At 45.8% G+C, this 13,412-nt stretch overlaps 2 protein-coding genes across 2 annotated transcripts in view; both read left to right on the top strand.

Annotated features, from left to right (window-relative positions):
* The window catches only part of shroom3 (shroom family member 3), a 49,609-nt gene extending 42,963 nt beyond the window's left edge, over positions 1 to 6,646 (top strand). Inside the window, 7 exon segments of the mRNA XM_081613122.1 lie at positions 247 to 898; positions 975 to 1,152; positions 2,407 to 2,540; positions 4,210 to 4,294; positions 5,202 to 5,364; positions 5,437 to 5,558; positions 5,678 to 6,646. Of these exon segments, the coding sequence (XP_081469248.1) occupies positions 247 to 898; positions 975 to 1,152; positions 2,407 to 2,540; positions 4,210 to 4,294; positions 5,202 to 5,364; positions 5,437 to 5,558; positions 5,678 to 5,974 (1,631 nt within the window). The 3' untranslated portion in view covers positions 5,975 to 6,646.
* A 1,259-nt stretch (positions 6,647 to 7,905) lies between these two features.
* On the top strand, positions 7,906 to 13,387 carry LOC145553973 (uncharacterized). Its single transcript, XM_081613120.1, has 4 exons — positions 7,906 to 11,135; positions 11,489 to 11,725; positions 12,031 to 12,368; positions 12,938 to 13,387. The coding sequence occupies exons 1-4, from the start codon at positions 7,985 to 7,987 to the stop codon at positions 13,127 to 13,129; spliced, it is 3,918 nt and encodes a 1,305-aa protein (XP_081469246.1). The 5' UTR covers positions 7,906 to 7,984; the 3' UTR covers positions 13,130 to 13,387.
* Positions 13,388 to 13,412: the final 25 nt, after the last annotated feature.

Genomic DNA, 13,412 nt, shown 5'->3' on the forward strand with positions numbered 1-13,412 from the left:
CAACCAACCAACCAACCAACCAACCAACCAACCAACCATTCAACCAACCAACCAACCATCCATCCATCCATATTGGAGTTTAGACCTGACTGGATTCATTTTCTCATCCTTATTTATAAAAGCCTTGTAGAATCTTCAGTCCCAATATTATTTAGTCAAACTGTTGCTGAATCTTCTTTGTTCTCATTTGTGCGTTTTTCTTTTTTTTTCTCTAAATGATCTTTCTTTTCTTTCCTCTGGTCCTAGACGTCTCTCAAACCCCCGTCAGTCGTCGGGAGCGCCAGAGGAATGGCGAACGTCTCCGGGCCTACAGCACCTCCACCTTGGCGGCCTCCGTCGGCCTTCCCTCGCCCTTCTCCTCTCCCGGGAACCAGCAGGACGGCGGCGCCGCGGAGTGGACATCCAAAAAGAGGCTGAGCCAGGCCAACCTGGACGCCATCACCTTCCCGGGAATCCCGCAGACCGGCGGCAGACAGACGAGACGCAGCCTGAGCGACGGAACCGCAGAGGACGGACACCGAGGCCGAACCTTAAGCTTGGAGCTGACTGGGGAGACTTCTGCTGAAAATACCAAACCAGTTTCACCAGTCGCATCAGCACCGCCGCCATGCAGGAAGACCAGTGGGAGCTCCGCCTCCTCCCATCAGTCCGTCCATCCACACCTGTCCTCTCTGAGGATCTCTGAATCCAGCCTCTTCGAGCATCAGCCGCTGCAGACGTCAACAGGAAACCTTCAGGAGTTTGACGACGTCTTCCTCACCAACCCTCCTCTTCCTCCTCCTCCTCCTCCTCCTCTCACTCCACCGGTTAAAGAGACGAACATCATGGAGGACTTCCCTCCTCTCCCTCCTCCACCACCTCCAGCTGAGATGGAAGCAGATCTTCAGTCGTTTCGAAGGTTCGTTTCCAGCCCTTCCTGAATCCAGGTTCATCATCAAAACATCAAACTTCCTGATTGTTTCTCTGTTTTTTAGCTCCAATCCAGAAACTTTAAACAACTCGGTTCCCATCCGGGCGTCTTCGGCTCAGTCCGCTCCTCCACTAAAGCCGTCCAACTCAACCGAGGACGTCTTCGTCTTCCAGTACCAGCCGCTTCCCAGGAGGGAGAAATCACCCGAGGAGCTGAGGGTGGAGGCGCTGACTCAGCAACTGGTTTGTAGTTCAACTCCACGCCACACAGATCAGAAACTAGATCAGAAAAGATAAAAACAACAAAGATTGGTCATCTCTGCACAAACGTTGAGTTTCCTCCATGTTGAGGTCAGGACTTGGGATCCGGTTCCAACTGGAACCTCTAACTGTCGCTGTTGGTTTGTGGCGATGAAGAATTTTAAATCGGTTTTTCTTCTTCTTTTTTCCACCCTCAACATCGACAGCTCGACAGTTTCTTGGATTTAAAAGTCTTACCTCGAGTCCTCTGAGCATTTTTCCTGTCATTGTGACCAAACGGTTTGACCTTTGACCTAAAGCTCGTCCATGTTTGGCTCAAGACCTTCATTGTTGGTCTTCACTCTGGATAGTTGGTGGTTTTCCAGCCCTGCAGGTTTCTGGTTGTTCCTGGTCATTTTAAGGGTCAGTTTGACTCAGATGGTTAAATGTGGTCCTGGACGACCCAACAGAACTTTGACTCTGGGTTGGTATTTACAAGCACCAGCGTGTTTTAGGTCCAAACATTACGGCTCTGGCTGGACAGAGCTAGCTTAGTAGCAGCTAGTAGCATACGTCATCTACACGCCTAACAACACAGCAAAGCGTTATTGAAAATGATAAAAACCAAACGGTACTTTTACGGTTCTGTTTTTATAAATGAATGTTTCATAAATAAAATCTGATGTTACAACAAATCATGGATCCTTATGAACTTCAGAAATGGGGTCAAAGTTGAGTCAACGCCAGGAAAACAACCCATCCTGCCTGTTGATGTGAACAAAACTGCTGATTTCAGAAAAACTAAAACCACATGGTGTTTTTCTGGTTTGACCCAAAATAATCACAAGATTCAAAATGTTTTTAGCCACATTAATAATAAAACTAAACGTCACTATGGGGCTATAAAAACTCTTCACCCCCTTGGATGTTTTACTCTTTTTAAATCAGTTATGATCTACAAAATGTGACATAAACGTTTTACAGAAAAACTCTTTGATGCCAAAACAAAAACTGATTTCTACAAAATAACGATTTAAAAAATATGTAACAAGAAATAAGTGATTGTATAAATATTCTCCCCCTTTAAGGTGAACTAATTCAACAAAGGTCCAGCTAATTGGCGCTAGTCGTCTCAGAATAAGTGGAAGTGATTGTAGTTTAAAGTATAAGTCAGGGGATGGATACAAAAAAATCCTATCTTTTTTTTTTTTAAGGTAACGAGTCACTGAATGTAAATCATCTACTTCTGGTGTTCAGGTGCTGCAGGATCCCTCTCTGGCGCCCCTGCTGGACACCTGGGGAGGCGAATGCACCATGAAGCTGATGGAGGAAATATTTTCCAACGGCAGCCTGAGGGGGGAACCGCCGGGGAGTTCACTTCCGGGTCAAAGGTAACCTACACACACTTGCTTTCTGAATACTACCTGAACTACGCCTTCAATCCTCATTAATGAATCATTAACTGGGTAATAAAAAATACATTTATATTGTATAACTCTCATGTAAATGCTTTAAACACAGGGTTTCAAGTTGACTTTCAAAATAAAACTAATGTATGAATGTCAAAAAAGAGTTTAAACATTTAATATTAGTTTTAATATTTATTTGATGAGTAAAAATAATGTCAAAATAAAGTGTATTTTTAACAGGTTTAACATTTGCAAAGGAGGTTTTAAAGTCACCTTTCAAAATAAAGCTAATATTATTCTTTAAACTCAAACTTAAAACTGTTGATAATCTTCAAAATAAAAGATGAAACAGTAAAAAAAAAAGGATTTTTAACCTGGACTTTCAAAATAAAACTAATGGATGCACTTTAAGCTAAGAATTAAAATATGTTAAAAAATGTTAATTTTACTATAAAATAAAGGTAAATAGTTTGGACTTTCAAAATAAAACTCAGTTACTGAGAGTTTAGTTCTGTCAGGTTAGATTGTTACTAAAGTTGGATCTAAATTTAGTCGGGTTTTGTAAAAAGGAAACTTTTATCTCCCAAACTGCTGGTGAAGAAGCAGAAGGAGAACAAAATGGACGCCTGAAGGCTCCGAGACGTGAAGTTTGTTTTTAATGTCCTCTCATCGGAAACGATAACAATCAGGCTCACGTTTTCATTTACTGCTTCAAATCAGAGGTTGAAGGAGATGAAACTGGGTTCTCAGAGTTCCAGGTTCTGTCTGTGCAGCTTGAGGGGATTCGGTGTCGACGCTCCGCGGGCGACCAGGTGACCTGGAGGTCACCGCCTGCTCGGCTCGGCTGAGGTTTCATCAGCAGGAAACACCAGAATAACCTGATTGTCGTTTCCCAGCAGCTGGATATCCACCTTAAAACCAAACTCTGGGTTTCCTTAAACATTTTCATGCTGGGTGATGCAGTTTGACCTGGAAATGACCTCAGATCAGCTAAAAACTCAGTTTGTTTCTTTTAACGGCAGTTCAAACGGAGTTCTGGTCAACACTGACACCCAGCGGCCACACGGAGAACTGCACGTTTTAACTTTCTGTTCCAAATAAACAAATGAATGCCTCCATAATTATGTGATAAACAAATAAAATGCACATCTATAACATAAAGTACAGTAATGAGAAAATTTTTATGATTTTTTTGTTTGTAAATGTTTCAAACTAACTTAAATATAAAACAGAGAAACGGAAAATTAAATGTTTAAATTAATATGTTTATTATGAGAAGGAAACAAATCCTAATATTATGTTTTGCACATATAAGTTAAAATTTTATTCTTAATTGTGACTTGTAATTTTTAAAATTTGTCTTTTAAAAAATAGTGAAACATTTTTGAGGCTATTTATTAATTATTTGTATTAAAAAAAAATTTTTTAGTGCTAAATTATCAATGAGAGATTTTTAATTTCAAGTTATATTTCTTTTTTGTCTTCAGAAGTAAAAAAATCTAGAATTTATTATCAAATAAATATCTATAAATATTATTTAGCAGAAAATAACCTGCAGTTGTTTGGAAACAGAAAAGAAAATTTCTCTCATTTTTAATGCATTTATTCAGATTATTTTCTGGATTATTGATTATTTTTTTCTCTCCTCCAGGATCCAGGCCGTCTGTGATCAGAGCTCAGGCCAAACGAAGGAGACGGATGTTGATGAGGACGAGAACGACGTCACCAACAGGAAGGTAAACATCTGACCAGCAACAGCAGCTAAAGTGTAAAAGAAGTTATTTTAATTCATTAACAGGAAAATTAAACCGCAGTAGCTTCAGCTCAACCCACAGAGGGCAGCAGTGAGCCGAGTTTAGGCCAAAAACGGAAGAATTACTATGAAATTTAATTCAAAAATATCAAAAATTGCTCAGAAATATAAAGATACAAACATCAACACACAATTTAGACAATTTACCTGCAAAAACTATATTGACAAAGACGAAACATCCAATCAGTGATGCAGATATAAAGAATAAGAATTAAAGCTAAAGAAAGATGTGAACGTATAAAAATATAATCTGAAAATCTTAACTGATAGTTTCTGTTCTGATTATTGAAGGGAAATTTTGTTTGCAGTTAATTTTATTGAAGGTTTCAGCTGTGTGGGTTTTAATTTCAATTTTAATTTAGATATTTCAAAAATCTTCCACTTCCAGAGTTAAGAGTTGTTTAAAAAAATCAGTTTATTGATGTTTGAAGGAGTAAAACTGAATTTCTGCCCCGTCGTCACTGAAGTAGTTGAAAATGGTCTTAAAAACAACAACATTGACATTTTTTGCAATAATTACTGGGATCATTTATCAAATAAACTTAATTATCATGACAATTTTAACAGCCACCAACCTGAGGAATATGGAGAGTTCAGAGGTCAAATCAAATCAACTAATCAGGACTAAACGGTAAAACAATCTGAAAATATTTGATTCAAACACCAAGAGCTGAACAAACCACAGGGTGCACTTACTTTTCCCTTCTAATTCAGAAAACGTGTTTCTCTACGTCTCAGACTGATGGATGGATTCATTTCCTCCACGTCTGACGGCAGAAATCGGCCGTTTTTATTCAAAACGAGGCGACGTTTGTCCTCCTGTCCACCAGGGGGAGCTGTGTGAAGCCCTGCGGCGCTGCGTGGCGGCGATGCAGCGGGAGAAGGCGGCTCTGGCCGAGGAGCAGCGGCGCCACCAGGCTGCGGGCGCCGGCATGGAGGCGCTGATCCAGCAGCTGAAAGCCAACGAGAGGGAGAAGTACAGCATGTTCATAGGTAGGCAGCCAGCAGGGCGAGGTCAAAGGTCAGAGCGGGGTCCCACCCTCAGCTGGTCATCTCTGTCTGCAGGAGACCTGGAGAGGATCGTCAACCTGCTGCTGTCTCTGTGCAGCCGCCTGTCCAGGGTGGACAAGTCTCTGCTGTCTCTGGACAGAGACGGAGGTTTGACTGAAGACGCTGCTGAGGAGAGGGTGAGACATACGGCAAGCTGTCCGCGCATATAATGTTTGACCGACCGCTCCACAACTCGAGCACTCAGCCGTACTCCGACATGAGCCGACAGATATTTTCTGCTGCTCCTCTTCCTCAGGACTCCCTTCATCACAAGCGTTCGCTGCTCCTTCGTCAAACCGAAGACGCGCGGGAGCTGAAGGAGAACCTGGACCGGCGGCAGCGCGTCGTCACCGCCATCCTGGCCGGCTACCTCACCGAAGCACAACTCCACGACTACCGCCGCTTCGTCAGCGCCAAACCCTCGCTCCTGATTCGCCAGCGCCAGCTCGATGACCTCATCCGGCAGCGGGAGGAGCAGCTGGCGCGGCTCGCCGAGAGCCTGCCGCCAAGCCCCGCCCACTCCGTCAGGTCCACCGCTGTGACATCACTGTGACATAACGAGATAGACCCACACTTTGATATCTAGTTTTCTATCCGACTGTCCTTAAACAACCCAAACGGTGCTTTCAGGGACCTGAACTGGTCCGTTTTGTTCGGAGGACCAAAACCGAACGAGCAGAACTGAGTCATCTGCAAAGAATCGAACTTTCAGCCTCGTTTTCCAGCGAAGGCGTCCGTGAAACCGCGCTCTGCTGCCGCACATGTACCGCCAGAAACAGACGGAGGAGCGTCGAAGAGCAGCTCCGTCACACGGCCACCGCTCTGACCGCAGCAGCCCGACCACTTCCTGGCTGGACGCTCGCCAACCGGCAGGAAAACCAGGAAGGAACCAAACCTGCCAGCTTCTTATCATCCACCGTCACTCTGGCATGTTTTATACGTTTCACAGCCATCACCTTCACCTCCAAGAGCAAATTCTGGTCCGTTTTAAAGTAGGTAAAACAAGAGGAATTATTATAAAACGGTTCCCAAAGATATTTAATTTTGTACAACGGGAAACCCTGAACCCAGAAGGATCTTCTCCTCCAGCAGGAACCAGCAGGAGCAGCGACTGACCTGTCCAAACTCCTCCGTTTTCATCCAGCTGTGAAGAGATTCAGAAACACGACTCCGTATTTAATCTCCGCCTGAAGTTTTTGTTCAATAAAAGCACTTTTTCAGCTCACCCCGTTTCTGTTTCGGTTATTTTTTGTTAAAACTTGGTTATAAAATCACTGAATCTTTGACGTTGGTACCAATTTTTACCCTGATTGTAAATTAAAACTCTCCGTCTGCATCCGCGGGACAAATTTGTGTCGTTTTTGAACGACAGTTGATGGCCACAGAAAATCAGTCCAAGGGCCACAAATGGCCCCCGGACCACAGTTTGGCCACCCCTAGTTTAAACACAATTAGAATAAGTAAAATAATTGGCTGAACATAATCTGATACTCATTTAAACGTCGTTTGAAGTAATTTAGATTCTTCTTAAATCAGAAAATGGAGAGTTTGGATCCAGCAGCGCCACAAAATACAAATTTAAGCTCCAAACAAACAGAGAAAATTAAAGTTTGTATCATAAAAATCTCCTGAACTTGGACTTTCAGCAGCTGCTGATGGGTCAGTGTGTCCAGTTTTATGTTTCTACTGAGTTTTATGCCTTCAACTCCAGTTTGAAGGAAAATGTTGAAGTTGGTGTGTTTCTGATTGAGCAGAAACCTGTAAATCCTGCAGCAGAGGCAGAAAAACTGGACGAAACTAGAGAAAAATACCTTCGTTCTGATGTGTGGATATGAAATGATTACTATGAATGCAGTTTAAATGAAAACTGAACGTCTGAATATTTCAGAATGTCTTGTTGCTCTTCAGGCTGAACATTCGTTAGTGAAAGTTGAAATAAATGCAAAAAAGTTTGTGGAAAAACATCCGAGCACCAATAATGTGAGGCAAAGTCCAACAGTTTGAAAAATTCAAACTGAACAGAGTTTCTATTGTAAAATCTGAGACAGTTTTCCTTCTGTTATTATAGGAAGGAACATATTATTTCATAATTAAAATATTTCATGGTGCTGCAGCACATCACGAATTTATATTTTATGATTAAAAACTGATCTGATAAATAGTGTTAGATGTGTTTATTTCTTGTTTTGACATGAAATCACATGCCGATGATGAAGTTGGTGTGTAAATATTCACCTTGTGGCACTGTCAGCATTCCATACATGTCCAGGGATCCGATAGAAGAAAATAAATCAGAACAGAAACATTTCAGACCTGAACTGATCTGAGAAATTTAGTTTTGTTGAAGGAATTTTAATTAATATTCCACAATATTTGAGAAGATGTTGAGCTTCTTGGTTCATAATAATACGGTGGAGGCAGGTGAACATATTGGACATCCGGGTCACCTGCTGGAATGCAGCAGGTGAGTTTGGGGTTAAATACCTGCGGTGGGCGGGGCTTCGGTGAGCTGACAGAACCAACCGCCCGACCTTTGAGACAGCAGAACCTGGACGAGCCCAGCATGGCCACAGACTTCACTCAGGACGCGGTTCTGGTTTTCCTGCAGCGCTGCGGCGGTTCGGCGAAAAACACGGAGCTGCTGGCCCACTTCCTGCCCTTCCTGCGGGACAAACCGGACAACGTCGGGAACCGAGATCGCTTCAAGAGTTTCGTCAACTCAGTGGCAACCGTGTCGAAGATCGACGGGGTGTCCACCGTGACCCTCAGGAAGAAGTACAGAGGGTATGTCCCCGGTGCAGGTTCGGGCAGAGACTCCGCGGAACCGGGTCCGGTCGGAGCCAGTTTATCGCCGGCGGTAAGCCTCGCCCCACCGGGAGACACCGAGAGGAATCCCGCCCTACCTGCGGCTGGGATCGTGGTGGTGGAGAGCGGTACCAGGCTGAACTACAGGGGAAACCCGAGTCCAGAACCCGTCCAGGCAGGAAACTGGGTTCCAGAACTATCAGAGGTTCCTTATCAGAGCAAAACTGAGGAACAGAACAGGCTGGTTTCTGCACCTGGTGGTCCAGCTGTGAGACATCAGGACTACATCTCTGAGCCAATCAGATGGCAGGAAATGCCTCAAGAAAGTTTTGTTCCAGCCCCCACCAGAAGACCGGAAGTCCCCCATCAGGACCGCTTTCCAGAACCGATCAGAGGCCAGGACTATGAACCTATTGGAGGACATATTGTCCACCACCAGGACTACACACCCAGACCTCCTGGAAGGCATGAAGTCCCTCAACAGGACTTCCCCCATATGCCCTCTAGGAGAGTGGACAAACCACATCAGAGGACCGCTCCTGAACCCGTCAGAGGACACATCGTCGGCCGTCAGGACCATGCCCCAGACCCCGGTGAAAGGTGGGATCCCCCAAATCAGGGAACCTTCTCAGAACCCAATAAAGGACGTATCGTCAGCCGTCAGGACCAATCCCCAGATCCCATCAGAGGACAGAAGACCTCTCATCAGAACCGCGTTGCTGAGCCCCTCAGAGGACATGTTGGTAACCGTCAGGACCACTTCCCAGGGCCTGTTAGGAGACAGCAGGTCCTTCATCAAAGTCCATTCCCAGCCCCCAAAAGAAGAAGGGATGTCCCACATCAGGATCCAAGAGGATATATGATTAGCCGTGTCCCAGAACCCATCAGAGGACAGAATGTGTTTTATCAGGACCCCAGCAGAGATCCCCTGAGAGGTCGGGAGGTCTCTGCCCACCATCCCACACCTCAACCACCAAGAGGACAGCAGAGCTTTTACCAGGTCCCTCAAAATCCAGAACACCTCGGGGGATGGGAAATTCCTTATCAGGATCCCATTCCTGAATACCTCAGTGGACAGCAGGTCTCCCAGAATCCAGAACCTCTCAGGGGACAGCGGATTCCTTATCAGGTACCTCAAAATCCAGAACCTCTCAGAGGACAATGGATTCCTCATCAGGTCCCGCAGATACCAGAACACCTCGGGGGACAGGAGATTTCTTATGAAGACCTTGTCCCAGAAGCCTTCAGAGGACAGAACATCTATTATCAAGATCCCATTCCAGAATATCTCAGTGGACATCAGATTCCCCAAAATATAGAACTTCGTAGGGGACAGCAGGTCCCCCAGAATCCAGAACCTCTGAGGGTAGAACGGGTTCCTCAACAGATACCAGAACACCTTAGGGGACAGGAGATTCCTTATGAGGACGCTGTCCCAGAAGCCCAAAATATATTTTATCAGCATCAAATTCCAGAATACTTCAGTGGACATCAGGTCCCCCAGAATCGAGAACCTCTTAGGGGACAGCAGATGTCTTATGACCCTGTTCCAGAACCTATCAAAGGACAGGAAATCTATTTTCTAGACTCCAATCCAGAGTTACACAGAGGACAGAAGATTCCTTATCAGGATCCAATACCTGAATACCTAAGTGGACAGCAAATCCCCCAGAATCCAGAACGTCTGTGGACAGCAGATCCCCCAGAACCTGAGAGGAATCTAGAACCTCTCAGAAGACAGCAGGTCCACCAGAATCCAGAACCTCCTAATGGACAAGATATACCCCAGAATCCAGAACTACGTAGGGAACATCAGAAGAATCTAGAACCTATTAAGGGACAGCAGCTCCCCCAGGGTCAAGAACCTCTTAAAGGACCGCAGGTCCCCCAAAATCTGGAACCTCTCCAGAGACAGCAAGTCCCCCAAAATCTGGAACCTCTTAAAGGACCGCAGGTCCCCCAAAATCTGGAACCTCTCCAGAGACAGCAAGTCCCCCAAAATCTGGAACCTCTCCAGAGACAGCAGGTCCCCCAAAATCTGGAACCTCTCCAGAGACAGCAGGTCCCCCAAAATCTGGAACCTCTCCAGAGACAGCAGGTCCCCCAAAATCTGGAACCTCCTAAGGAAAAGCAGATCTCTCAGAGTCCTGAACTACGTAGGGTTCTTCATAAAAACCTAGAACCTCCTAAGGAACAGCAGATCCCCCAGAATCTAGAACCTCTTATGGGTCAGCAGGTACCCAAGAGTCCAGAACTACGTAGGGGTCAGAAAATCTCCTTACAGGATCCCGTTCCTGAATCCCCCAAAGGACAGCAGAGTCCTCCTCAGGACCCAGAACCTGTTGGAGGACATGAACCCGCTCCTCAGCTCCATCAGGCTCCGGCCCGCCGCTTCAGAAACAGGCAGAGCTACAGATCAGCTGTTTCTCAGGATGATGACCACAAAGAGGAGGAGGAGGATGTCCAGATCAGACGGGGCTCAGCAGGAGGTCCGTGGCCCCTGAACGCCCCTCTCAGTGACGTGGCGAGGGCCACGTCTGCCTCCTCACCCTGCATCATAGAGTCCCTGGCTCCTCCCTCCTCTTCCTCAGGGAGTAAGGTTCCTCAGATCTACATCCAGAACTCGGACGTTGAAGTTCTGGCGTCTCGGTCCCACTCGGAGTCCAAGTCCAGACTAGAACCCGGACCTGTCCCGGTGAAGTCCGTGAGACGCAGTCTGCCTCTAGAAGCAGAGTTCAGCACCGAACGCCACCATGACAAGCGCGCTGCTCGGACCTCTGAACCAATCGGGCCCCATCGGAACCAGAGGCTGTCGTCCAGTCAGAGCGACATCTTCGACTCGCCGTTGGATGTGAGGTCCTCCGTCAGCGACTGGCCTCCGTCTGGGTCCTCCAGAACCTCCGGAGCAGGTAGAGCAGATTCTTTCTGTTATCCGGACTTTGCTGGAATCTTCTGGATGAATTTAATGCAAACGTATCCTCTCTGTAACAAACATGGCAGCCATTTTGAAAAATCAAATTGTCAGTAAATATAATTTCTATAGTTCCTTGAATGGCTGATTTGACACCAGAAATATTTATTTATAACAAAATGGACAAATTTAGTTCAAAAACAAACTTTGTTTGATGCCATGGAAGCCATTTTGAATTTTTCAAACGTTTTTACTCAAACAAGCGAAACCCTGGAAACGTTTCTGCCGATTTATGTGAAAGATTTTCCTGAAATATTCAGTGACCTGTTGAACTATTCGTACGTCTTCCAGATAATCCTGCGGTTTCGTCGACGTCGCTGGAGGTTCTGCAGGAGTCCAACAGAACCAAACCGGAACCTACGGCCCGTCGGTCCATCCTGAAAATGCCGCTCCATCAGTCGATGGGGAATCTCTGCGACGACCTGCCGCAGACGACCAGTCGGAAGCTGCCTCTCTACCTGTCCAGCGACCATCTGAATGACCACCAGCAGTTCGCGTCCAGAGGATCATCCCTGAATCAGTCCACAGGTCCTGAGTGCCTGTCCTTGTTGTCTTCCAGTTTGAATGTGTTTGGCAGTTTAGCATTAGCTTCTGCTACTTTTGTAACCTGTTTGAATGTTTAGCACTAGCAACTAATACTTTTAAAAATGTGTTTAGTGGTTTAGCTTTATTATCTGATAGTTTGGTTTATGTTTAGCATTAGCTTCTGCTATATTTTTAACGTATTTAACCGTTTAGCATTAGCTTCCGCTAGTTTTTTAACGTGAGCGTTAGCTAGCATATTTTTAATGTGTTTAGCGGCTGTTGAAGCTAAAGTTTCCTCTGTGTTGTAGATGAACTCTATGGTGACATGAAGTCGAGCAACAGCTCCATCGACTCGCCTCGCGTGACGCTCCGCTCGGCGGCGGCTCGGCGGATGAGCAGCCGACTGAGGAACCGGATTTGCCGCAGCTTGGGAACCGACTTGGACCAGGAAGAAGGCGCCGTAGGACTGGAGGACGCCAGACTGGAACGGCTTCACCGGATCTCGTCCTCGCTCAGTCTTCCCCACCACCTGTCCTCCTCGTCCCTGTCGTCCTCCACCACGCCGCCGCGATGCGCCAGCCCCGTCGCCTCAGAGGGCGGGAGGAAGGAAGCCAGGAGGAGCCTTCACTCTCACAACGCCGGAAAGGTGAGACCAACACGCTGAATATGGGCTTTAATCCAACTCCAGTCCGTCTGTCTAGTCCGGTTCAAAACGCTAACCTCAGTCTGGGTCCAGCTGAAGTGAAATCTGGGTCAGTTTGAATGCATATGTGAACGCCAAGTGGACCAGAGACCGCTCCAAAACAGGAAGTGGACTTCAGAGCAGGGAATTCTGGGTAAATACAACCAAAGCAAACCGTTAGCCTAGCGCTAGCTGGAAAATGTTTTGAGAATTCCTCCAACCACTAAAATCTGATGCCTCTCCGTTTTTATTTCCATTTGGGGAAGAAGGAAGTTCTGCTGTGCATCCAGAACCAGAACCAAACGTGGAGAAGCAGCATTCAGCTTCTATGCACCACAGATCTGGAACAAACTTCTGAAACTCTGAGTTCCTTTAAGTCGAAGCTAAAACCAGCTTCGACTGGTTACTTTCATTAATAGTTACTGGAACAATGATTGATTACAACTTTTCAATACTTTATTTTTCCACTGAAATGTTTATTGTTGTGTTTACGGCGTAAGGCCTCGTTGAAGCTAACCGGATGTCGCCAACAGTCTGCGGTTCCTCTAGACGCCCTGGAGCACCACTGGATGGTGAAGGCAGCGGCGGGAGCCTGGCCGGACGTCTACGCTCTGTTCAGGGCCGACTCCTCGCTGCTCAACCGGCAGGACTTCATCTCCGGCTTCACGGTTCTGCACTGGATCGCCAAACATGGCGACCACCGAGTCATCAACACCTTGCAGTGAGCCGTCAGACCGGGAGCTCCGATTCTGGAGCCGGTTTCGGTTTGGATCAGCTCGGCTCAACATGCTGGCGTCTCCTCAGCCTAGAGCTGCAGCTGTAGATTATATTAAGAACTGATTATTCTGTAGGTCATTCAGACGGTTAACAGGATCTTAAAACATCACATTCTGAAGGATTTTCATTTAATTACTTTTTTCTAGAAAATTTTTGTTTCATCTCAAAATTTGTGATATTTTTCATGCTAATTTTTGATTTTTTAAACTCTTTTTTTCTAAAGAATTTGAG

Source organism: Poecilia reticulata, chromosome 12 (assembly GCF_904066995.2).
Source record: "Poecilia reticulata chromosome 12, P_reticulata-male-v2, whole genome shotgun sequence".
Taxonomy (NCBI): domain Eukaryota; kingdom Metazoa; phylum Chordata; class Actinopteri; order Cyprinodontiformes; family Poeciliidae; genus Poecilia; species Poecilia reticulata.

What these genes read in the sequence shown, in the direction of transcription:
- LOC145553973 (XM_081613120.1), top strand. Translation starts at nt 7,985, where the DNA reads ATGGCCACAGACTTCACTCAGGACGCGGTTCTGGTTTTCCTGCAGCGC. An exon ending in CTCCAGAACCTCCGGAGCAG is followed by an intron (nt 11,136 to 11,488) that starts GTAGAGCAGATT and finishes TACGTCTTCCAG; the next exon opens with ATAATCCTGCGGTTTCGTCG. An exon ending in ATCCCTGAATCAGTCCACAG is followed by an intron (nt 11,726 to 12,030) that starts GTCCTGAGTGCC and finishes TCTGTGTTGTAG; the next exon opens with ATGAACTCTATGGTGACATG.